Source organism: Sturnus vulgaris, chromosome 4 (assembly GCF_052056855.1).
Source record: "Sturnus vulgaris isolate bStuVul1 chromosome 4, bStuVul1.hap1, whole genome shotgun sequence".
Classification (NCBI taxonomy): domain Eukaryota; kingdom Metazoa; phylum Chordata; class Aves; order Passeriformes; family Sturnidae; genus Sturnus; species Sturnus vulgaris.
This window is the reverse complement of record NC_142246.1, coordinates 18,361,255-18,387,535: the sequence shown is the minus strand read 5'-3', so window position 1 is coordinate 18,387,535 and position 26,281 is coordinate 18,361,255. Positions and strand designations below refer to the sequence as shown.

General features: G+C 35.6%; 1 protein-coding gene across 2 annotated transcripts in view; it reads right to left on the bottom strand.

Annotated features, from left to right (window-relative positions):
* Positions 1-1,050: 1,050 nt before the first annotated feature.
* Positions 1,051-26,281, bottom strand: part of TBC1D19 (TBC1 domain family member 19) — a 49,213-nt gene continuing 23,982 nt past the window's right edge. For both annotated transcript variants that reach the window (XM_014891511.2, XM_088163239.1), the window contains exons 10-21: positions 25,779-25,817; positions 23,275-23,387; positions 17,843-17,917; positions 17,311-17,373; positions 11,066-11,150; positions 8,838-8,882; positions 7,594-7,626; positions 5,128-5,237; positions 3,830-3,921; positions 2,975-3,090; positions 2,426-2,496; positions 1,051-1,436 (exon numbers count right to left, since the gene is read on the bottom strand). In XM_014891511.2, coding sequence (XP_014746997.1) covers positions 1,362-1,436; positions 2,426-2,496; positions 2,975-3,090; positions 3,830-3,921; positions 5,128-5,237; positions 7,594-7,626; positions 8,838-8,882; positions 11,066-11,150; positions 17,311-17,373; positions 17,843-17,917; positions 23,275-23,387; positions 25,779-25,817 — 917 coding nt within the window. In that variant the 3' untranslated portion in view covers positions 1,051-1,361. The remainder of the gene's footprint in view (positions 1,437-2,425; positions 2,497-2,974; positions 3,091-3,829; positions 3,922-5,127; positions 5,238-7,593; positions 7,627-8,837; positions 8,883-11,065; positions 11,151-17,310; positions 17,374-17,842; positions 17,918-23,274; positions 23,388-25,778; positions 25,818-26,281) is intronic.

Genomic DNA, 26,281 nt, shown 5'->3' with positions numbered 1-26,281 from the left:
GATGCCAGATTCCACAACTTCACCTTTTTTTAAATTAGCCTTATAAATTTACAAGTTCAGTAAGTTTCTACTACATTATCCTGACACAGACAAGATCCATAGACATACAGCTCATACCCTACCTGAGACTACAGCTTAGATTTTGAGGAAAGTATGAAGGATTCATGTTTCACTGATTTACACTCAGTATGGCAAATGACGAGTACGTGTACATAAGCATGTACATGTTCATAAACCAGGCAAAGACAAAAGTCCTATTGCAAATGCAGTGCCTATATAAGCCATTATCATTTTTTGACTGAGAGCTTTTCAGGTGGTAAGATACACTTAATCAAACCAGATTATTGATTCCAACTCTGGTATTAAACAAATCAAAGAAATTTTGTGAGGAAGACCTCACAAAAAAGTATGACAGCTAACAGATGATGCCAACCTGACTGCAGTGACAATCCATCACACGACATGAGCAGGGCTCTTGCACTGAAGCCTGAGCTGTTGAATCACAGAGGCTGGAAAACTGTCAAAGGCGTAGCACTGCTCTCCCAGAGAGGGTGTGGGGCACAGCAAAAGGACTCTTGGCATCGTTCTCAGGGCAATATTTTGTCTCATACAAAAACCGGCTCCAACAAGTTCTGAAGGAAGCTAAGCTCAGGCCTTCTCTGCAGGGGAATATATTTTATGCCTTTGATGGGACTCTGGGGAGGAGTTCAGCAGACGCCTGAGATAGCTCTATACCTACCCAGTGATGAATGGGGAATGCGTGACTACATCTCTGTGTGTGAAAAGAATAAACAGGAGCAATTAACATGAGAAAGAACATGGAGAAAATTTCTGTGAAAAGAATAATTAAGATAGAGATAGCAAAACTGATGTATGATCCCATCTTTTCCTTAGAAAACAAGAAAAAAATCTTGCAAGTAAAAGTATCTTTATTTACTTACTTGACAGTATTGGAGATGATATCCTCTAAACTGTGAGCCTGAAAATGTAATTTCATATTAAAAGAATAAGAGCTTTTACAATGCTGACAATAACATCACAAAACTCAGGTAATGAATCACATTTACTTTATTTAATTTAATATTACATGCATTTTAGACAGTGATTCATATTATTTACTTGCCCAAGTAGTCATTTTCAATGTACAAGTAATAGTCATTGCTTTTACAGTGAAATTCATTATCATGCACTTCACACAACCATGTGCAAAGTTATTTTTTCCAGTTAGAAAATATTAAGGTAATTCTTTCTAAATTGATTTTATACATTATGGAATTTAATTTTGGTTTTATGCAGACATTGCATAGTTGCTCAGCTTCTCCAGAAGGACTGGAATGTGGTACCAGTATTGTTGAAACAGATCAAGTGACAGTAGCAAACAAGAAGATTTGGAGAAGAGGCATAACTTTCAGGGTTGAAAGGTCAGCAAGTACAGCCTAGGATGAAAATCAAAAAGGCTTGTTAAACGTGACATTTGAATAAAATTTCCTTAAAGTAAGTTAAGAAGTCAGGGAAATATTAAAATACTGACTACAGTACTGCCAATAATTAGATTTGGACATGGCTAGAAACAAATTATACTGTTTTATGTTAGTTATGCTACCATATTGCATAATTTTACATTCTAACATTGCAAAGAAAAAACACATTTACCCAATGTATAGTACCCAAGTAACTTTATTTTAGCCTTCAGCCTTACTTCAAATATACACACCATCATGGGTGAATAAGAAGTCTAGCATTTCAACTTGCTTCTAAAAATAATTGGGAATTAAGAATCCTTATCCTGTGGCTTGGCTAGTACTTGTGAAGTAAGTCCAATGTAATCCCTTAAATAATAAATATCTTCTCATGAAAGTATGTTTTTAAAAAAGCCACAGAAATTGATCACAAACTCTCAAAGTCTGGGAAAAAAATCCATCATTCTATTTTTGAAAAAAAAGGAAAAATTAACAGGTTACTAGATATAAACAATAATAATCTTAATGGTAGTAACTTCATTTTCTTCATTTCCTATGGCAGTACATGCAGTGAAATTTCAGATTCACATTGACAAAGTAATCTTGTAAAATTCTTGTAATTTGTAGAACAGAAGAAACTAAAATGTACTGAGGAAAAGGGTACAAACCTCTGCAATATTTCAAAAACAACATATCCCACTAACACAGATTATATATTTTAAATAAGCAACTGTACAAACAATTTTATAACACTGCGTTTTTATAGCAAATAAGCTTTATTTATTGACTGCACAAGAGCAGCATTATGTACTGCATGATCACAATTTCCTTATTTTTTATCTAAGGTAAGAATTTAGACAGAAAGATTTGCACTATGCACCATGTGCCATGTGAAGCTTAAGTTACTCTTATTGGCAAAGCATCAGAAACTATTTCAATCTCCTCTAAGTGAAACTTATCCTTACTTCAGCTGCAGCCAGTGATGTCACCTCCATCAGGTTGACTGCTCGGAAAGCAAACACAGCAGCTGCCAGAACTGAAAGAAAATGTCCAATATTTAAGTTTCTGACTTGGTAAGTAGTGGTTAGAATTAATATTGATATAAAATTCAAATTTTCACTTAGGTTAATTGTTTTGAAAATCAGGGGGCCTCTCAATTGCTTTAAGTATGGTAGAGGGAGTTGCCATACACGAATCTTGTATTTTGTGAAAGGTGATGTATTTATTTACCACTACCACTGAAGCTGGGAGAACATCTTATGTTCTGTTCAAAAAGCACTTAGCATTTTCTGAGTATTATATTAAAAAAGTACCTGACATATTCTTTATTAAAGATGCAGTATACTCATGTAATTCCATTTTTCTAGATGACATGTGCTTTGACATGTATGTAACCTGCTGTCTGCATTCAAAAAGCAGCTATTTTCTTCTCATCACAAAATACATTGAGGCTAACAAGTATTTGCCTTACATTCACACAGACTTCACGCAATTTGTAAAAATAATTCTATTACCAGCAAGAATTTCTAGAGAATTGTATCCCAGGATTCTGTCCCACAGAAGCAAGAGCTGGTCTGTAGCTAAATAACCAGAAAATGCTCGTACCATCCATTTAAATGAAATTCGTAGCCTGCAAACAAGTGACAAACAACAGTTATTATACTTCTGCCTCCCAAAATGATCAGATTGTCTATAAATTGAAAATATTTCACTATGTTTCTGCATTTTTCTTCTGGGAAGAATAAGCATTTTCTCTTGCTGCAGTAATAATCAATGTTTTAATTTGCAACAGCCATCGTAACACTATTTAGCATTTCATTTGATAAAGTACTAATGTCATTCTCATTATCATCAAACAATCACATTAGAGTGATCTTCATCTATTATCACCCTCAATGTTTCATCCTTTCTGCTATTATGCTATTAAGATGGATACCAATTAAGACAAAAAGGTTTTCAGGTTCTGTTGTGCATGGTGCCCTGAGCTCACTATTGAATGACTCTCGCTCTCTTGCCTCTTCCAGAACCTTCTGCTGCAACTAATACATCTCTGTGTTTTCTGTCCCCTAGGAAATACATCATTTAGTTCCATCAGATCCAACATGAATTACTGAAATTTAGCTGAATAATGCAGCATAGAGCATTTCTCACAGAGCAATTCTTCTTTCACAGAGCATACAGAAGAGATGCACAAAGCACAGATACGCAGGTCAGACAAAGCACTCCATCTGACTCTCAAGGTAAAAGGGTACACTGATGGTTATACAGTTGTGTAATTTCCCATAGATCTTAAATTAAAATACCAAAGAACAGCATTTTCAGAGCAATGAATGTGCAACATTTGTAGCAAGTCAGAAAGAAGTACTTACGGCTGAGCTCCAATTTCTCGGAGGTGATAGAAGAGCTGGGGTAGATGGGTTTGTAGAAGAGTCTCAAAAAGCAAACACAATGATACAATGCCCTAAAGAAACAAGACCATATTGTGAATACTAACACTCATCCTGACAAATTTGAGAAAACAGTATCAGCATGTAAGTGTGCATGAATTTTTAATTCAAGCAATAGAACACTATTATGATATAATATTCAACTCAGGTGAGAAAGGCACAAGCAATTCTAACTTAGTGACCTTCAGTCACTAAAGCCTTGCACCTGCAATTCCCTGCATGTATTAGCAATATAATACGTTCTGAGAGTCCCTTTCAAGTCTGAGTTACTTATGGTGTTTGTATGTCAGGGCTGAAGTAACTAATGGATTATTACAGTGTAACCTACTTGAAATGTTTCCACTTTGATGAAACAGACCTCAGTTGCACTAAAAAATAAAGGATGTGAGAAAAGGTATCTCTCTGATAGCAAAACCAAACAGCAATAAGGATAACTATAAAAATAGTTAAACATAAACACATTTTAAAAATTGTTTCAAAAATTACCACGGAAATTAACAGACTTGTGTGACTTCTTTCTCTGCTATTAAAGATGGAAAGCACAATACAAAGCCTTGAAACGGTATACCAAGGAAAGGATTTTCTTTTAACCAGGAAATATTCTCAAAAAGCAATATAACTCTTCTTTTTGAAGGAAAATAGAAATATTTTCTCTGTTTTATTCCTCACAAATAGAAGACAAGCCAATTTTTACAACTCTTGCACATTCAAGACAGCTGATCCTGGTCACAGACACATTATTTAAACTTATCTAGTAGTACTAAAAATATGTGCTGTCATACCAAGATACTACAGTTAAAGAAACAGACACGAACTTGGTATCACTGAAACAATATCTCTATACACATATTTTAGTCCCTTTACCCCAGACAATATTTCAGAGTCCATTTACATATCTTTAATGAAAGCGAATTTGTGTGACTCTTTGAATGGAAAAATGCATTAGATTAAAAAACATGACTCCTATGAAAATCCCCATTCTTTCATAAAATGAGAACTTACTATTTTAATAAGGTACATGACAGCGAAGACTAACAATGATGTAGAAAACAACAATACCCAGACTGGAATTACCAAATAATTTTCCCATGCTTGCCTGAAATATTTTATTGTATTTAAAAGGATACATTTCAATCACACAGAAAACTATGCTACTGTATATTATTGTTCTGTAGAAAACAGGATATCAAGTGAGTGGATTTAATTCCTAATGAACTTACAGAGGGATGAGAAGAGATGGAATGGAGTCTGAAGAAAAAACGCACATACATCTCACGGAATATCTGATACAATTTGGAAGGTTCATGGTACAGAAAACAAAGTGGAGCAACTGAAAGGATAAAAGAATTAATTGACTCAACATTGTAAACTGCTAAAAGAGTTCCATGATTAAGAACATGAAGTATGAGGAAAAGGCATGTAATTTATAGTACCATAATTTACAAAAACAGTACTAAACCAACTACTGAGAAAGAACTATTCAATCACAGTCTATCATTTAATGTAAAAAATCAGAAAAGGGAGTATGATACACTCTAAATATTATTCCTACATATTTCAAGAAGCTAAACCAATTAGAACCTTCTTTCTACAGTGCTGGCTTCCGAACCATAAGAAATGTGCTGTAACGAGAGCACCCCTGGAGCGTAGGAAAATGAAAACAGCACAAGTTTTTGATTCAACTGTCTGTAACTTTCAGTTTGCCATGGGGCAAGTGACCAGCTCCAAATTGATGTCCTATTTGTAAGACTGCTTGAAGACGGATATTGTGGAAATGAAAACATTGAAAGAACAGCTTTTGGTTGCCACAATAACATCACTAAGCTTGACAAACTCATAGAGACATGTTTATTTCTTACAAGATCTGTAAACCTTAGACATTTGGTACTTTACTGTTTAGAAGTCTTCTAGTCCACCTAATTCAAAATAATAATTGATTACATTTGTAAAATAGTAGCTGCAGCTCCGAAATTTGCTTGTTTCATAAAAGTGTGGCATATAGGTAATTCTGTTATATGCATGTGCTGCTCAAACATAACCATTATTCCTTAAGACTGACAGTCCATTCACTCAATGCATTCTCACAGACAGTTGTCATACCTTTTTGTGAACAGCCTTTGATCTGTCCAGTCATCATGCTGACTGCTTCATTTTATAGGTACATTTATTTTAGCTGACAGCTTACATTTTAACACACTCATAGTTTCGATCTCCAGATTCACCGTCCCCTCCATTTTATTTACACTAAGCTAGGGATATGGATGTATTTACCTGCATATGTATGTACACATACACACATAGATGTATGTACATTTTTTAATATATATATACAGATGAATTATATGCATGTGTGAATTTATTTTCATATCTAAATATCAGAGAAGGTGGCTTGCTAACAAAAATGCTATCTGTGTATGAGAGGTAGGGTGCTAAAGTAGGGTGAGATGTTCAGAGAAACACATATTTCTGTAGGGGTAAGAAAAGCAAACGTGAACCTGTGTTCACATTTTTAATGCTCCAAGATGGAGGTGGAAAACTTGTCAGTGTGCACATGTACATAAAGGCCAGGAGGGTAATGAACAGCCTCTGACAGCTGGCACCCTGACAGTGCATGTATGCAAACAGGAAAAAGGGTATAGGATTTTCATAAGGACCCAGACACTTCCTCATATAGCAGCACAGCATGGAATACAGAGGATGCTCTGCTTTGTACCCCACAGCCTTGAGCTACATTACCATGTTTCTGCTGCTTTGCTTCTCACCCTTCCTCCTTCTCAAGAGTCAGCATATTCTGAGCCTGTGCGAAGAGTGAGGACAGGAGGGAGGGAGGAAAACTCACACCTGAGTTTGGGAGACACTGTTCTCAAGGGCAGAGTCAAATCCAAAAATTGTGAAAAGCAGTTCACACAGAACAAGTGAATGCCTCTAAGTGAGTCCTTAAGGAAGAGTTTGTAATTTAAGGGTTCATTACTCTAAAGACTTCAGATCCTCTACTCAGGTTCAAATTTGCATTTCATAGTTCAATTCCATGATTTTAATGATTGCGTGTGATCATTAAATTTTATTATTAGCAAAACATAGCATTTTAAGAATCTGCTTGCTGTGATGCTACAAACACCTTTGATAAACCAAAAGAAAAAAAATGAAAAGCCAAAATATCTAATCTCACATCTGCAACAGCTTCAATATTGTCTCTAACTCAAGCAGATTTTTCCCTAAAAATCTTGCTGGTATTTGTGCTTTCCTCTGTGCAGTAAATTAGCAACCATTATATTATAAAATGCTCTTTTAACACCTCTTGTAGGTAAATGTAGAGAGCAACAGGCCTTTCACATTATTCATGTTTTTAAGAACTTTTTTTATGGGCAGCTTGGCATACCCAGAAGAGAAACCCAAGGACAGAGCACTTTGTTGGTAAACTTTATCCCTCTAGTCATATACATTAAGCTGCATAGCTTAGCTCAGCTATTAGCACTCAAAGAAGGAATTCTCACATGGCAGCAAGCTGTAATATAAGTAAATAAAACAGCCTGAAATTAAAAAAATTATATTCAACGATCTTCATACACATAAAAACATAAAAGCACATACACAAGTTTAAAAGATGCAGAAAAGTATATATAGCTTTAAACTACAATATGAGGAAAAGCAATCTTGAGGTTTTAGTTTATGAGAGTCACACTCACCATACATAGAAAAGCCATGAAAAGGAATTACACCTGCAAAACAAAAATATTTCTTTTTTTGTTCTTTAATAATTATGCATGCAAAAAATATTATTCCCCCTCACTCAAATTGTATTCTGCCTACGTCAGAAATAAAGTATTTCCTTGTTATTGCACCTGCATAGATCCCCATCTTGTACATACTTAAGTACAGTATCACCTATGTCAGTACAACCAATCACATGCTTAAACACAAGCTACAGTTCCTAGAAAGCCAAGTAGAGCTCAGTTTCCATGAAGTTGTTACACAGAAGCTTTGCTGATATCAGAACCTAATTTCAGATAAATGACAACCCATAAATGTCATGCACTGACAAGAATGGAGTAGGAAAAAAAGAAGGCCAAGACCTCTAGTAATTCATGTAGTACTCAGACAAAACATTTACAGTAGTTGGCAGTTATAGCATGACAGCTTGCTCCTCCTTCTCAGCTGATCTTAGCTTCCATTCACTAGATTTTATGTAAGACTGGTAAGAGGTAGCTGCTCTGGCAAAATATCATAAGACCAATGCTTCATGGCTACAAAGCTGCAAGAATTGCAGAGGCAAATAGAAAAAAGGTGAAACAAAAGTATGTACTGCAACTGACTCCACTGAAATGCAGAAGACATAGAAGACAAGGCCAGAGACAGACTTAAGTTTGGTGATGCAAGGCCTTGAAAGCAAGAAGAAAGAGCTTGAACTTGAAACTCAAATGGAGGGAAAGGATTCCCTTGAATCCTTGAAAGGATTTCAATAAGGGATTGAAATGGTCAAGGTAAGAACTGAAAAAAACAATTTTAATAACTGTAGTTATAACAACAGCAATGATATTAAAATTACATAGATCTGTGTCAACACACATTTTGAAAGGAGAAGACTTTAGGGTGTGGTTTGTTAAGTAGTTAAAAGCTGGGAGGTGAGCCAGTTTCAGCATTTATTATTCAAATCCTCTAAGTGCTGATACAAGTCTGAATACAAGCTTCTGCACCACAGGTTGTTTTCCTTCTCTTTCCCACACACATGGACAAACTCTGTTTGTGATCACTAACATCAGGCTGAATGTAGGTTTGGAGTAGCTTCCATCCAGCTTACTCCTTTAAATTAATGAATTTCACCGAGTAACAGGAAAACATAACTTGTAATAGAAAAAGAAAATATCATGTATATTCGGAAAAAAAAATCTTTCCAAACCACCACTAGAGGAGGCAATAGTATAATTCATACCATTTGGAGGATAGAAAACAGCATATTCTTCCACTCCGAGTTTTCCTGTGAACCATCAAAACACAAAGAAAATGTCATTAAGCTGTAAAAAGGTGTAAAGATTTAAATCGTTCAAATTAAAAAGCAATTTTAAGTTACAATTACAAAAATCATAAATAATTACACTATTGACCATCTGACATTGTCTAAAATGTGGCAAACAATGCAGTGGGACAGGTACCATGTGAGATATAAAACTGAAATGCAGCACCAATAAAGGAGGATGACAAACAACAAAAAAGAGGAGGAAAATATCAGCAATGCTGTTCCATTGAGATTCTATTTGACTGTGTCCTAGGAGCTCTAAAGGTGTTTGCTGCAGACCTTGAAGACAGTAAAACTCTAGGAGGGAATAAGGGCAGACTAACCTAGGGACAGCATAGGCTTTTAAACAGATACAACCACAGATAAAAAATATTCAAGGCTTCATTAGGTCTGCAATAGAAGAAGATGGATGTTCTGATAAACAAATATTTAAGTAATCTGCTGGATACAAAAGACTTAATAAAGTGAAGGAAATCACTGATCATATAACTTTTTTATCTTCCCTGTAAAATGAACACATTATATTATTAAACCATTTTTTAACTATAGAAACTAATAATCCAAAATCCATTAATAAAATTTAACTTTTTATTTAGAAATATAAAGGTGTTATTAAACATAATTACAACTATTTAAAACTTGCAATTATTTTAGTTCTAAAATGAGAACTTTCAACTAAAAATTTAATTAAGTACCTGAGAATTTATAAAATATCCTGTGTACTCTATTTACTCTTCACAATAGAATTTAGCACATGGAACTTTTGTCGGGTTCAATGGAATCTGGACTCTGATATTTTTCTACAGCATGAACTGACTAAAAAAAAATAAAAATTAACCTACAAAACTCCTGCCCACTACCCCATGAAAGATCCAGTATTTTCCAATTTTACAAATGAGTTGTTTCATTAAACTAAAAATTATTTTCTCCTTTTCCTTTCAATAGTTTGCTTGTTGTGCAGCCAAGAATTATAATCTGGGAGGGTGAGTATTTTTAGCATAAAGCACATCTCTTGGAAAATCAACTAAAAATAGGGCATACAAGCCTTTTGGATTTACACGCCACAAATTTAGGTATCAGCAACATCATTCCCCAGATTTGTCTAGGAATATGCAGCATGTTCTCCATAGCTGTTCTGCTCTCAGGTGAGCCCTTTGCTTATTTCAAGCAGTAGGTAAAGAAAAATCCATAATTCAGTGGAAGACAGTAAAAAAAGCAATAAAAAGGAATTTAAAAAATTAGAAAACAAACTTATAGCAACATAAGAAGCAGCAAGATGAAAACTGTCAGCAGAGGTCCTGTGCAAAAAAGTACTGAGGGATCATATTTGGCTAAATACACAGGCACCAGGACCAAGGAAATAAAAGGGAATGTAGAAGATGATGGCACATAGGAAAAAAACGTGACTGGATTACTGGATGACTCAAGAAAGAAGGCAAAATTAGGAACCTCTAGGTAAAATCAAGGCAGGTGAGGTTCTAAGATGCATGGAAACATCCAGAAGAATGGCATGAGAAGCTGGCAGAGAAGGCAAGTGGACTGAATCAAGAAATCTAAAGATTGTTAAGAAAAATAAAGAAACCTCAAGTCAAAATACATCCAAAAATAGGCTAATACTCTGGAAGATGCCATACTTTTTAAAAAAATTTGCTGCTCAGTATGCTTGGTAAAGCTCTACTCTCCTACACTTTTGAACAGAGCCCGCAATTCTTTAGCAACATGTTCTGCTGCTGTCTACAAATATTTGCAAAATTCACTGCTTTGCAAAGAAAACATCCTATAACAACTTCCAGTTCCTAAATTTATTGGAGTTGCAGAATATTGTCTATTTAAATGTCTAGCTGTGATGAAGACAAATATTGTCATGATTTTACCATATTGTCATAGTTGCGGTTCATTTCTTCTGGTAAAATACTGCAGAATTATACACAGAAAGCTGGAGTAAAAGAACAACATTACAGTCTGTGATCAGCTTCTAAACTGTCATGATTGAATCTGTGCAGAAGTCAGCTGGATACATTTTTATTAACATTCTTTAAAGTGTAGTCTACTAGGTGTAATGAACACAAAGCAAATTCACACACTGTATTAGTGCATCAGTCAGCAAAAATCTACATGATCTTTTTAAAAACAACTTTTTTTACCTCGTATGTATGATTTGGGTGGGGTGGCACTACTGTAAGTAAAGTGCTCCAGTACAGATGTATCTCGGGAAAAACACAGTAACACCTGCAGAAAAGAAAATCAGCTGATTAACTGGATCAAAGCAACGTCAAACAAATTTAAGGACTTGTCTTAATTAGCACCTATTAGATGCTATTTAAGAGCCAATAAGGTTGAAAGCTCTTCACCACCTTAGTTTATTTTCCTGCTCTAATTTCCAGGCTCACTTTGAACTTGCTATAATTTTACATTCACCTTTATTTGTTATCAGTTTTATATCCACATTCTTCAACCCTCCTCCTTCTCTCTTGGCAGGTGTTTATCCTCTTCTGTCAGAACATTAGAAACTCGGTGTACGTGGGTGCTTTTACATCTTTTAGACATTTTTTCTACTCATGACCTGGGGATGTTCTAGTAAGTGAATAAGCAAATGAAACATTTATACTCTCAGATGTGTGCAGCTCTGGAAGAACTTACATTTGCTTTTCATTCCCAGGATCTTTACAAAATGTTTGCATGCAATTCAGCCCTGTCAAAAAATAGATTATAATGCACACCTTGTATCCTGATGTTCAGAAATGCACATCTTATAGTCTAAAGTATATTTGGGGTTTATTGTTCACATAAATGAAAAAATCAGTATTTACAGCAACTGAGTATAAAATTAAGCAATAAAAGCATTAGTAGAAAAAAAACCAAAAGGAATCTCATCCTATCTGGAGTTATAAAAAATGCAGTGATTAGTATTGTACTTTAAAATCTTCATGTTTTCACACAGAAAAGCTGCACTATGAAGAATGAACACAAGAGGGCAGACATAAGGCAGACTTCAGCTCACAGCTGACTGGCACACCTGAATCCCTGTGCTGGGGTGTAAGCCCAGCTGGAAACAGCATCACTCAGACGCTCGCTCAACCCCCTCCCTCTCCTTCTCCTTCTCCTTCTCCTTCTCCTTCTCCTTCTCCTTCTCCTTCTCCTTCTCCTTCTCCTTCTCTCTCTCCCCCCCCCCCCCCCTCGGTGGAATGGGGAGGAGAATCAAAGTAAAACTTGTAGGCTGAGATAAGAACAGTTTAGTTAGCAAGTGAATAATGGCAAATTATACTAATAATGATAGTAAAAGACTAATGTCAGACCCTTCCCAAACCCAGCTTGGCCACTCAATTCCAGGTAACTCCCCCCGGTTTATATACTGGGCATGATGTTCTGTGGTGTGGAATATCCCTTTGATCAGTCCTGGCTATGCTCTCTCCCTGTTTCTTTTGTGTACCTCCTCACTGGCAGAGCATGAGACAAGGAAAAAGTCCTTAACTTAGGATAAACACAGCTTAGCAATGCCCCAAAATATCAGTGTGTTATCAACATCATTCTTATTCCCAATCCAAAACACAGCACTGGAACAGCTACTGAGAAGAAATTAACTCTACCCTAGCTGAACCCAGGACACTCTGCTCTTGAAGATTTAAGAGTTTATTTTAACTGTAGTCAAGGTGTAAAAGGAGGAAATATTTCACTACATAGTTCATAGTGAATAAAATTGAATGGATTTTCCCTTCCCACTAATTGGTGCAAGCACCTTCCACATATCAGCATTTGCCAAAAGGAGACACACAAAATGACACATCTGAGTATTATTGCTTCACTTTTTTTTTATGGAAAGCAAGTCATATTTTGAGACTTTTCTTTTTTGAACTTCAGAACTATTTCTCAAATACAAACATCTTTCAAAAACGAATAATAGTTTATCTCAAACAGTTTAAGCTAAATATTATTTTTGTGCAATACACAATCATGTTCATAGCTGCCAAAATATCACTGACAATAACAATACACAGGCAAATGTAATTCTATGTGTATGTTAACTGAGGTGAACGAAAGAGAAACTAATCTGAACAGGACATAAACTATGTTCTCTCATACCGGAAAGAATGTAACCTTTATTTGAGGCCTTCTTTTTTAGGAATACAGTGTCCAGTACCAGTATCTGGAAGTCTTTAAATGAAGACTCTGCATCTTTATAAGCAATAGACTCTAGCTCAAATCTAAGTTATTACTATACCCAAAAACCTCCGGGCAAGGTTCTTTGCATGTATTCATTCTGAAGGATGTAAGACTAAAGTATTTAAATTGAACTTCTGGCCCAAAATAAAGAACTTAAGAATTTACTAATCCATGTGTTATTTTTCTCATTAACAAAATGATAGTGCTAAAGAAAGCAATGGCACAAACCCCTTTTCAAGTACAGAAATATTAACCAAATTATTGGATATTTATAATCCAGCTGAAAAGAAAACCACTGAATTCAAATCATGGAGGGAAAGAAAAAAAACCCAAAGCTAAAGCTTTTATCAAAAAGAAATTACTTTATTAAAAGTACCCGTATTTTATTTCAATAGTTATGAAGAACTAATAAAAATAAGTAAAATTTGTGTAAAAGAAAGCAAAGATATTAAAGGAAATAAATGACGTCATTTCACAGCGTTTTTCCTGAAAACAATTGTACGCTACTAAAGAGGTACCAATAATGCAACAAAATATCCTCTGCTCAATGACCAGGAAAACTTAAGAGGCAGTAACTAGTCATGTAAAAATGCCATAAACCCAGTGCAAACCCAGAAATAATGTATCTGGTTTAAACTAACATTTCATTATCTATCTTATTTAGCCAATATTTAATTCCATTTATCATATTAAATCAATAAATAATGTCCCATATCACCGTGACTCATATTACAAAATCTTTCCAGGGGCTATAGAACAAAATAATTTGGCAGTAAAGCACTTGCAAATTAGGTTGGAAGAGGAAATTATCAAGGAAAATGGATAACCTTTTTCTAGAGCAGAGTCTGAAGAATACTACAAAATAGCAATCAAAACTAGAGCAATAAATAATTAGAAGTTTGAGATATTCTCTGCTTCAAAGACCTGCAGTAAAACTAGCCATATAATTTTTCAAAGATTTTTGGTGAGTCTTCTTCAAACTACTAAAGACAGTTTAGTGTTTTTTATGATTTTCATTCTGCAGCTATTCTTTTAGTCAACAGATACTAAAAAATGGAAAACATTCAACTGGGTTATATATTGAGAATGATGAACAAAATCTATTTCTGATGGTCTTAAAACAAAAGATTGCATCATATATTAGTTCATAGTTCTTCACAGTTTATAACCCTGTGTCTACTGCAGGTGTCAGTTAATGACTAATTAATGGCACGGTAGTCTACATAATGAATTAAAAAGAAATAGGAAACAGATTTTTCACATCCCAAGATGAAGACATAGTGTAACAACAATGAAGATCATCTTTGACCATTAAATTAAAAAACAATCTTACATATAAATATGTGAGTTGACATTATTCAGACAGTTTGCAAATTTCACAGAATCACCAGGTTGAAAGAGACCTTCAAGATCATCAAGTCCAACCCATGCCCTAACACCTTAACTAAACCATGGCACCAAGTGCCACATCCAATCTTTTTTCAAACACATCCAGGGATGGTGTCTCCACCATCTCCCTGGGCAGACCATTCCAGTACTTTATCACTCTTTCCATAAAACACTTTTTTCTTAATATCCAATTTATATTTCCCTTGGTTCAGCTTAAGACTGTGTCCTCTGGTTCTGTCAGCTGCTGCCTGGTGAAAGAGACAAACCCCACCTGACTACAGCCACCTTTCAGGAAAGAGTGATAAGGTCACCTCTGAGCCTCCAGTTCTCCAGGCTGAACACTCCCAGCTCCCTCAGTTGTTCCTCATAGGGTTTGTGTTCCAAGCCCTGCCCCAGCCTTGTTGCCCTCCTCTGGATGCACTCCAGCATCTCAACGTCCTTCCTAAACTGAGGGGCCAGAACTGGACACAGCACTCAAGGTGTGACCTCACCAGTGCTGAGTACAGGGGAAGAATGACCTCCATGGTCCTGCTGGCCACACTATTCCTGACACAGGCCAGGATGCCATTGGCTTTCTTGGCCACCAGGGCACACTGCTGGCTCATGTTCAGTCGGCTGTCGATCAGTATTCCCAGGTCCCTTTCTGCCTGGGCACTGTCCAGCCACACAGCCCCCAGCCTCTAATGTTACAGGGGATTATTGTGGCCAAAATGCAGGACTCAGCACTCAGACTTACTAAACTTCATCCTACTGGACTCTGCCCATCCATCCAACCTTCCAGGTCTCTCTGCAGAGCCCTCCTACCTTCCAACAGATCGACACACACTCCCAGCTTAGTGTCATTGCAAATTTACTAATGAAAGATTCAATACCCTCATCCATGTCATCAATAAAAATATTGAACAGGACTGGCCCCAGCACAGACCCCTGAGGGACACCACTGGGGACTGGCCACCAGCTGGGACCATTCCCTACCACTCCCTGGGCCCAGCCATCCAGCCAGTTCTTAACCCAGCAAAGAGTGCTCCTGTCCAAGCCTACAAGTGACTACACCATAGCTTTGCTGTTGCACAATGACTTCCAGCTCTTCTTGTTTATTACCCATGCTGCGTGCATTGGCATACATGCACCTCAGCTGGGCTAATGCTTTCACCCCTAACTCAGGCTTACCACCCGCGGGTCTGCTTCCAGAGAGCTCCCCTTCCCCCTTCAAACCTAGCTTAAAGCCCTCTCAATGAGTTCTGCCAGTTCATAAGCTAAAATACTTCTGCCTTCAACAGAGAGATGGAGCCCATCCAGTTCTAGCAGGCCAGGTGCCATAAAAGTTGCCCCATGATCAAAGAACCCAAAATTCTGCTGATGACACCAACCCTTGAGCCTCTTGTTGATAATGTGGGCTCTCCTATTCCTTTCACCGTTTTTCTCTGCCATCAAAGGGACTGAGCAGAACACTGCCTGTGCTCCTGCCCTATCAACCACGTGTCTCAGTGCATTAAAGTCCCTTTTGATTGCCCTGACACTCCTCTTTTCAATCTCATCAGTGCCAGCCTGGAGTATCAGCAGTGGGTAATAATCAGAGGGCTGAATCAGCCCGGGGAGTCTCTCAGTAATATCCTGGACTCGGCCCCAGGGAGGCAGCAGACCTATGGGGCCCTTTGTTCCCCTCAGAAGGGAGGTACCTACGAAGACTACCCTTCTTTTTAATGCTAGTGGTGGTGATCTATCTGAGAGATAAAGCAGAATTGGGAGGCTCACTGGGCAGATCATTTCCTTCTATGTCATCTGGCTGACACTCTGGATCTAGGGCCTTATACCTATTCTGAAGTGGCACCTGGGTAGGTGATGTGGGTTGTGAGGAAATTTTAATTCTGAAACAAATTCAGATACAGATCTTAATATTGTGCCTATTTTTAAATAAAAAAGGTCACAATTATATGAGGTTTTAGTTTTAACTATTAATGTTTAAATGCAGAATTATATGCAGACATGCTTGAATAGTATGCTTAAACTGCATATTTTTATATCTATATGGACTAAGCAGCATTAGGGACAGTTCCTTGCCCAGTTAAATTACTAGCAGTTTTATGTATTACCATCAAAAAAGAAATTATTTCGTTTCACATAGCTCTAAACAAAAAAAATAAGCAAGTCTAAAATAACAGATATGACTAATGAAATCAAAAGTGCTGTGGAAATGTTAGGTTTACTGCATGACAGTTATGTTGACACGGCAATCAACTACACATTAGGAAATTCATAGATGTAATCTCCTTCTAATTGTGGGTATTTGATAAGCACCAACAAAGATAATTCTTTATAAATTAGCTGGATTCCTGATTGCTAGAAACAGCTTTGTGATGGGAGCAATCCTACAAGTAACCATACCTGTCACTACCTTATTCAGAATCAATGTCTTTAATTTAAAAATATGTCAATATGCTTATTGCAACAGGTCACTGTAAAGCAAGGGGTTTTTTAAAATGAAACCCTGAATATACTTCTCAAGTCTTTAATTTCTCTGTACACAACAGCTTTTAATTGTTGGGGCTTATTTACTGCAAAGCTGGAAAGGGGGAAAAAATATGGCTGACTTCACATTTTCCAGCTTAGTACACTGAAAAGACATTGTGTATGGTCCTTCATAGCAGGAGTTTTAGAAGTTGGCCCTGCTTAATCTGTTTAAGTGTCCAAGTTTGCTATTTAGAAAGGAAAGTATATGCAGCAAACAGATGTATGTCCCACTGTACCTTGCCCTACAAAGGCAGTTCTCTCTCCAAAGATGACATAATCCCACAGAAGTATACCTCCTAGGTTTTCTAACAAAAAAATAGTTACATACCTGATATAAATAATCCTCAAATACAAAATAGTAGTCATCGTTGCTTGCTGTCAGCTTTACATCCTGTAATAAAAAATACAAGAGTTTGAAGCCAAAAGACCTTTCTTCAGACTTCCATGGAGACTAAACTTAACATGGTGATAGAAAACAAGTTCATTTTCATTCAAAAAACTACAGTTAAGCTTAGAATCTGCATTTTAAAATTTAAAAACGCTATATTAACTTGATGATTAAGTATTCAGAGTTGAAACTTGAAATGGAAGCAGTCATACCCTGTTGGTTCCTTCTCACAAATCCAGTTACTCCTTCAAATGAAGATACCATTCCTTTATGACTTAACAGTTCAGCCCAAATGTCTTACATGAGAGATAACACAGGTACATGGAATAAGTTCACAATAATAAGTACATACTAATTATTTTTACACTCCTCAAAACCAAGCCATCTAGTATTTTCTTTGTTAAAAAAAACCAACAACAAGATACTAGTGTGATGAGCACAAAAATCATTCACTGTTTAGTGACTTACTTACTTTGTAAATCAGGCTGTCCACTAAAAGGTCGTGTTGAATCACATTTGACTTAAGCTGTTCGTAGTACAAGATGTCCTAAAATTAAGAATATTATCATCATCTGTCTGAGACATGACTTGAATTTATATTTCAAGCAAAAAAATTAATTTTCAGCAACTGAATAAAAAAGCATGTATTCAACTGGAAAAAGCACTGCATATTTATGAAGCATCTATCATGGTTTGTTCTAGTTTAAGCCCTAAGAATTTAGATTTGAGACATTATAAAATTACTTCGCCTTCAGATAAGTAGTAAAATGAGAATGGACAAGTTCAAACCAAAGACTCGTATCTTCCAAGTTCTCCACACACCTAAAATCTTTTCAATGCTCAAAATTATTATTTCTTTGTTACCCTCTGTTTTCATGCACCTCTCCACCAACAGGTTCTGTCTTATATTTAAGCATTAGTGAGTTGCTGCAAATATTCAACATTAAATTAGTATGAACCTGTGAACAGTTTAAATTTGTGCAAAGATGATATGATAAATATATATTAAAAAAAACAGTTGAAGAGTACAAAAAATATAACCTGTTTTTAAATTCCAATTATTTCCTAAATGTCTATAGACCATATACACAGGAGAAACAATGGGGAAGAATCAGAACAAACTTCTCTGCTTTTACTTATTCTATCCCTTCCTTCTTAGAAAGAGCTTGCAAAGGAAGAATAGAATTAAATATCGCACTGTCATCCTGTAACTCCCAAATCCCTAAATATCTCTCTGCCATTACACCTACAACTGGATAACAATTTCTGATTGATTTGAACTAATTGATATATTAAGTAAGCCATCCCAAAGATCCTTCCCACCTCACAAAATTGTTTTGATTTCGAAGTATCTATATGGACACCACACAAATATTTGCATATTCCAACTTCAGAGATTTACTGCTGATTTCTTTGATAAATACAAGCGCAGAGTAAGGATTTGAAGAACAAGTGGGGAGTAAGATGAAATCTTGAGAGAGAGATAATGGTGAATAGTACACAGAAACTATTATTGCAACTATTAGTTGAAATGAGGACAAAAGCTGAATTTAATACATACTGATGCCTCCCACAGGGAAAATATTTAAATTTTCCTTTTGAGCAATAAAAAAGGGGAGGTATAAATATTACACTATTTCTTTAGGAATTATCAGACATATTTACTAAATGCAAAGTATCTGCAGTACAAACATAGCATTCTGTTCTTCAAAGCTACAAAAAACTACTTGAATACCCAAGTAATCATTTTAAGGCATCAATACTGTAGTCTAATCAAGTGTCACACTGCCAAATGAGTAACATTTTTTTGCCATCTCCAATGACTTTCTATATTAAAACATAAGAAGCTAATATTAAAAAAAAAAAAAAAAAAAAAAAAAAAACAACTAAAACCAAAGAAACCACAAACCAAAACCCAAACCCATGGTCAGGGGTTGGAACAAGATGATCTTTAAGGTACCTTCCAAAGCAAACCATTCTATGATTCTAAGACCAGAAGGACAATCTGTTCATTTGAAATAGAACTCATGCAAAAAAAGAGTTTAGGAAAGAAATCAGAAATTATTAAAAAAATACTTGCAAAGCTAACACAATTATAACCATTCTAGGAATAAAGGTTTTAACTCATTACTTACCATGCACTCTCTTAAATTGTGATTGCTATGATGCAAAATGAAGCTGGCCTGGGGAATCATGGCAGATTTTCAGCCACAGCTTGGCTACAAGAGATCTTGCCCATGTCTCTTAGTAACACAAGAGGCTTGTGATTGATGCTATATTAATAAATTTATTCCTTAGATCTGAATCATAAACAAGACTTACTTTCAAGACACAAGACTCTGGTGATCAGTCTCTCACTTTGACAGTGAGGAATATTTTAAGAGCCTCACTCAGCCTTTAAAAAAGATTCAAGTTCTTCTTTTACTATTTATTGGCTGCATTTCTTTCTCCAGATGAGAAATTCTGCTACTGGCAAGTTTCAGGAGTGTCCAAAAATGTGTCACATTTCTTATGTTATTTAAAATGTTTTCAGTTATAAAACAAAAATCTTACCATTTTCATCTGATTCAACATTTCTTCTTTGTCTGCCAAATCTTCACGTAATATTGATTTGTAAACATTTTCCCTTTCAAAAATATTTTGCTTTTTTATATAGACTGCAGCTTTTCTGAAAATTATATACTTTTATACCACATCTCCAAATATACTTATCTTCCCAAATTGAAATAAATTACACTTCAGGATTGACCTTACAGAGCCACATCCCAAAATTTCACCCAAAACATTCATATTATATCCACTTGAGAGCATAAGGGAGCTCTGAAAGGAGCTCATGGGCAAGAGAAAACAGTATCTTTCAGCAGAACCCAGAAAAGCTACTTCAAGCAGAATCTGGATATTCACCTTCTCTGAAATAAAGGTTTGGATTACTCAGCAGCCTCTGTGCTGGCACAGTCAGTCCACCTGAGTCCTGTCATGAAATCCCTGGCACTAGAGCTACACTCTCACTGATGAACTGTTGGCAGGTCATGACCCATTTTTAATTCCCCTTGCCATGTGATTGCACTATTGCATTTGCCTCTTGCATTTGCCTCTCAAATGCAAAGATCGAATCTCAAAACAAGGACAAAACAAAAACCTAATCAGATTACATAAAGAGAAAACAGAGTTAAAGGAAGACCCTCCAGGTAAATACTTGAAGGGGGTCCAAAGCTTATTCTCCTTTTACCAGAGATCTGTGAAATCTACTTGTAAAGTACATCCTTCTCCAGCCAAAGACGACAACAGTCTGCTACTGTAACTCGGTTTTCTGCTGTTTGAATGGTACAGTGGGAACTTCTGGCTACTGATCCTAATATAAAAACCCCTTCTGATGAGGCAGATGTACATAATGATCCATTATGAACTTATCACCTCACCTATTCATTACGTTTTTAAACCTTGGAAACTACATTCAGTAAAATCTACAGCAAAGTAAAGCATTACTGATTTTTGCATGCTGGAATTTTCAGAATTAAGATTTTACACCTATTAACACACAAAAAAAAGAAAAAAAGCAGAGGGGAAGAAAAAGCCTGAGAGATAATGAACACATTTCTTTCCTAAGCACTGTTTCAGTAGCATGCGGGGAATAAAAAATTGTGTAACACTATGAACAGAAGGAAAAAATTCTCAGTAAGTGTGTGCCATCCATTTTGTGCAATGAGACAGATATCCCACAGGAAATAACTGTGATTCTGTGATTCAAGATCATATGATTAAAATATATATACAGCAAATTGGACTGTTTACACAGACAATATTAACTGTGACACTGTTCACCTTCAAATGTTTGTCTTCGCAACCTTAAAAAGGTTCTTTTAACACAATGGTACACCTCTAAAGTGTACCATTACAAATGAAAACTGAAAAACAATTCATTGTCAGGTAATGTGTTTATACATTTATAAATAATCCTGCATACCGAGCTCACAGTTTATCATTTTTATGATTACAATGCTAGATTGTTAGTATCATCCCTTGCTTGGCTGTATATTAGCTTTATACAGAGGCTGAGCTTTACCAAATAAAATTTTCCAAACAACAATATTGGATGCTAGCACACACAATGCTGCCCATACCAAACCATCATAATGTTTCACATTAAAGAAAGTAAATTCACAGTTCATGCAATTTAGAGATTCATACAGCTATAAATGTAATAGAGCCTAAATTGCAAATCAGAAATATTACTGCAAGAAATGTCTTCAAGCAGACAACTCAACTCCAGCAGAGAAACTATTCACAAGAGGTAGAGAAAAGAAGTGTTAGATAAATCCTTAAAGTCTATGTGAAATTCAGCAGATCATAAAACAGCTACATGTATACGGAAACTGTTTTGCTATACTTTACAAAAAATAAAGCCATGTATTCAGTCTATGCAAGAAGAACATCTCAGGGTGTTAGCATTTTGGCAGAAGTCACAGCTTACTTCTGTGTAAGAAACATTAGTAAATGCAATGCTTAAACTGAACCGTGGCTATTCAGCTTGTAACATAGTTGTGGTAAGCTACATGCTATTCAACTGATCCATGGGCAGTCTGCTAAGTCTCACTCAGAAAATGGATCTTTTAAATGCATGTACTCAAAGTCCATGAAACAACTTTAACTTAGAACACAGGATAAAAAATGCTATACAAAAACAGTCTTGGAAAAGAAGACAGAAGGTTATGACACCTGCTACATTAGAAGAACAGTTTTAGTTTTGCTTGACAGAAAAATATTTACACGGACTTACCTCACAGCTTAAATTATTTTCTCCAACATAGTATATCTTGTCCCAACTTGATAATTTCTGGTTTTTTTGGGACTGAGGGTGAATTTTGTATTTCACTGTTTTTCAATCCTTTATTTCAACAATTACAAAGTAGTAGACTAATTTCCCAGTCTGCATCACTTTATTTGCCCTTACTACTTTGTCTCAGTGTTATCAGTACCATTTTCTAACCACTTCCCCTCATCTTTCTAGAGTTCTTTCAGCATAATCACCAAGTATTGTACCACCACTAATTCCCTACACACAATCTACTCAGTTTAGTCTCAAGGCTCTGGATACAGCAGAATGCCTCCTAAAGGAAAATTTCTGCTCCACTCAGTCTCAGAATAATGTATGTGTACATAGTTTCTTTTTCTTTTTTCATCTATAGCTGACCAATATAATTTGCTAAGTGTGTAAAAAATTATCACAAGGTAAATTATTATGTACATCTAAAAGCCTCACATCAAAGTCTCCCCAGTTATGCAAAGACCTTAAAGAAGGATTTAACTTTTTAAGGTGTATTAAATATAATAACTATGGCCTGGCTTTAGATACTGCAAAAACTATCATTGTTGAGCACTTGCATCAAATAGAAGGTAAACTGAAAAACTGCTGCTATACAAGGGAACATGGAAACAACCCACAACTTACTAGCTGTTCTCTAAGTCTTTTTGATTGTAGATAGGCAGAGTATATGCCATAATACATAAAGCAATTTATAAGATATGTAAATGCATATGATGACCGGGTCAAACAACCAGGAAAATGATCTAACACATCTTTTCATAAAACTTAGCAAAGATATGCGAGGTTCAGTCTTCTCAGATCTTTTTTATTACCCCCTTCTAAAAAAGTCAGCACCATATAGGAGACAGTCAGATCAACTGAATAATTTGTTCTACAATATTATACTCACGTATCTATTAAAAATTAGGAAGAGTGGCAAAGACTTCACCACAGCACACAGCTTTTAAAATAATGTATCAGTTTCTGTGACAACTCAGTAGAGCATTTCTATTTTGGAAAAAACTATCACTACAAGATATGTGCTTGCACTTCTGTGTTCTCACCTAGTCTTCATATCTTACTCTCCCTTTGCTACTTACCTCTGGCTGATTAGAAATGTTAAGAATAAGGGCCCACAGATCAGCTCGGAGTGCTGTTGGACATCCCTGACGAACATACTGCTGAGCTGCAGCACTATCTTGCTCTGCTAAAACTGTAAGAAACAAAGCAGGTAAAGAGTTGATGTAGTCTAACACTTCTATCAAATACCTTTATTTTTAACTTTAAAAATTGGCTTACCATACTGTAAGCATTAGCTAATAGGAAAATACTGAAAAGATCTGTTTTCTACAGCACAATTTTTAAGTAATTCCTTGGGAAACAAAGCAATTGGTATTAAAGCAAGGCTGTACTATATTCTGTCATAAAATAGCACTTAGTGACTATATCACACACTATAGCACACATGCCTACATCGAGGCTAGCTGTAGCTACTAAGCTGGCATTATGCAGAACAAATAGCCATTTAAAGCCACAAAATACTCCTGGTTTAACTATGAGAGGTATCTCAGTTCAAATACGAGAATGACACTCATTCTGGCTTTTTTTTGTCTCCCTTCTTTTCATATTAGCCACATGAATATCTTCACAAATAACTGTGGGGTCAGAATTTTCCATTCCAGAGTGTACTGTCATGTTTTCTCATTATTGGTATATTTACCCTAGAGGATAAAGACCTTGAAAGATATTGGTTTACCTTCATATTGACATAAAACAAGTACTCTACTGAAAGGTTGGCTTATTTGGGTCACTGTTGTGAAGCTTTAGGCTACTCTGTCACAAGGGCCTCATGCTGAATACAGTACTCATAAAACAGATTATCTTGTTCCCTACTTAAATCTATAAACTTGAAAGACATATATCTTTAGCTATTGTAATCTGGTAAAAGTGGTCCTCATCAAGGGTGTGTGATTAACTGTACCCTCATACCCAAAACGTCTTTCACAAAACAGAGAGAGAGAGTTGGGAGAAATTTCTGTGTTATTATCTCGACATTACCCTGGCGTTTGTTTGACTGTTGCTCGGAAGTTTCCAAATCCACATCCTCTAATTTTTCTGAAGTGTCTATGAAACAGCTCGCTTTTCTATATCTCACTGAATTTGATATTCACAATATTTGCTCTGATAAGACTTAGAAGGATGAGGCTTAGAATTAAATATCTATCTAATCGATTTTTCTTTCCTTGCCTTTTTGCTTAAATACCGAATAGACCAGCTTGCCAAATTTTTGTTTAACTTGCAGAGCTCTAACAGAGATGTTTCTATGATCCTTTATTCCTGCATGAAGAGGGCAAAAATCCCCACTCCTACACTCTCTGCAGAACTTTAGAAAAACTGACATACAAAATATTAAAAAGTAGTTTTGGTACATACAAGATGGGTTTTACTAAACAAGACAAAATAAAATCCTCAGACTTGGCAATACATCTTATATAAATGCAAAATCAATACCTCAGTGGCAAACAAAGTCATAGCTAACACCTACTAGAGCATGCAGCAGGATTCCCACTGAATGAAAAGGGATTTCAGTTCATGGTCAAGGCACTTAACTTACATATTCACAAAATATTCAGTCTTTGAATATAGGAAAAGCTAAGGCATTCTCTAGAATAGAGCTGCTTGGTATAGACAAGAAATGATGAATATGAACGACAATGTGGAGCTGAATGAATGGCTCAAGAAGTCCAGAAAATACAGTCTATTTGGAAGAATGGGAAAAGAACAGAGAGGTAGACAGTACCTAATGAGTTGCTCTTGGATTAGAAAATTGACATGTGGGACAGAAAGATGACAACAAAAGAAGTAAGAAAGAAAGAAGGATCATTGTTTTGTTACTGCATCAAAAAAATTAGGATGGAGCACTTTTGGGACAGTATCTTGCCTATTTTTCCCTTGGATGCTAATGTTCAGCAGGAATCAGAAGAAACAGTAATGAGTAAATATTGGTGGATTTCAACCATTCCTTGTGCGTTTCTTCTATAAGCAAACTTAAACTATTAAATTATTATTTCTTTTAACTTCCCCTTCCTTTTGTAGGTTATTTCTTAAGCTACAAAAACAATCCTGGAACTTTTCAGAAAAAGCAGTATAGAGAGACAAGTAAGTGAATATTCCATAGTGGCTAAGTACTGCAATATTCTGCAATTGCAACTGATTATTAAAAAGACTATTCTGATACAAAGGCATAGATCCCCTTACAGTAATGAGAATTTTGTGTGCAGAGAAGGGACTCCACAGAATTTTGATTTTAAACTGAAATTCAGTAGTGGAATAAGTCAAGTTGTCACTAAAAAAGATGTCAATACACTTCTTATTTTTTTTTTAATTGAAATATCTGTGCATTTTTTTATCTGGTAGCTACTGGTACAGTGCAAATGTTTGCTTAACGGTATTAGTGATTGTCTATCTAAATTACAATGGCATTACTGATAATGCTTTGTGCTAGTTTAAGTTCTTAAAATACTACGAGGTACATGCAAATACAAATTTACTAAATGCATTCTTAATTACTCACAATTTATTACAGATAAAAACAGATCCATACCTTTCTGCCCAACATGTACATGTTCATTTTCAAAGAACTCTAGAAAATAAAGACACAGAAAAGCATGGCAGAAAATAAATGAAAAAGACACTACAACTGATAATGTATTTTGTATTTTTACCACACATCATTACATTTAGCAGCTATTTACTGCTAACATCACAAAAATTAACCTGCATCAGAGTCAAAGCTCTTTTGCAAAAACTAATTTTGTGTTTCAAAACCACAAATATCAAAGCAGCACTATACTATGTGATTTTAAATTAGGCAAGTTTCCATTGAAAAAGAAAAATCTTGTGATACCCCAGTGATTTCCATGTTCATGTGAAAAGACCATTTTAAAACCTCTTTCCATAGCAATAGATGCATACATGGAAAAATTATACACTATTTAAGTTACTGAATATTACTGAATATTAATATATGGTTATGTCCTGTAATATTTTCTTGACAACAGTTGTTTTAAATATGTTTGCATATATATATATGTATATATACGCCTA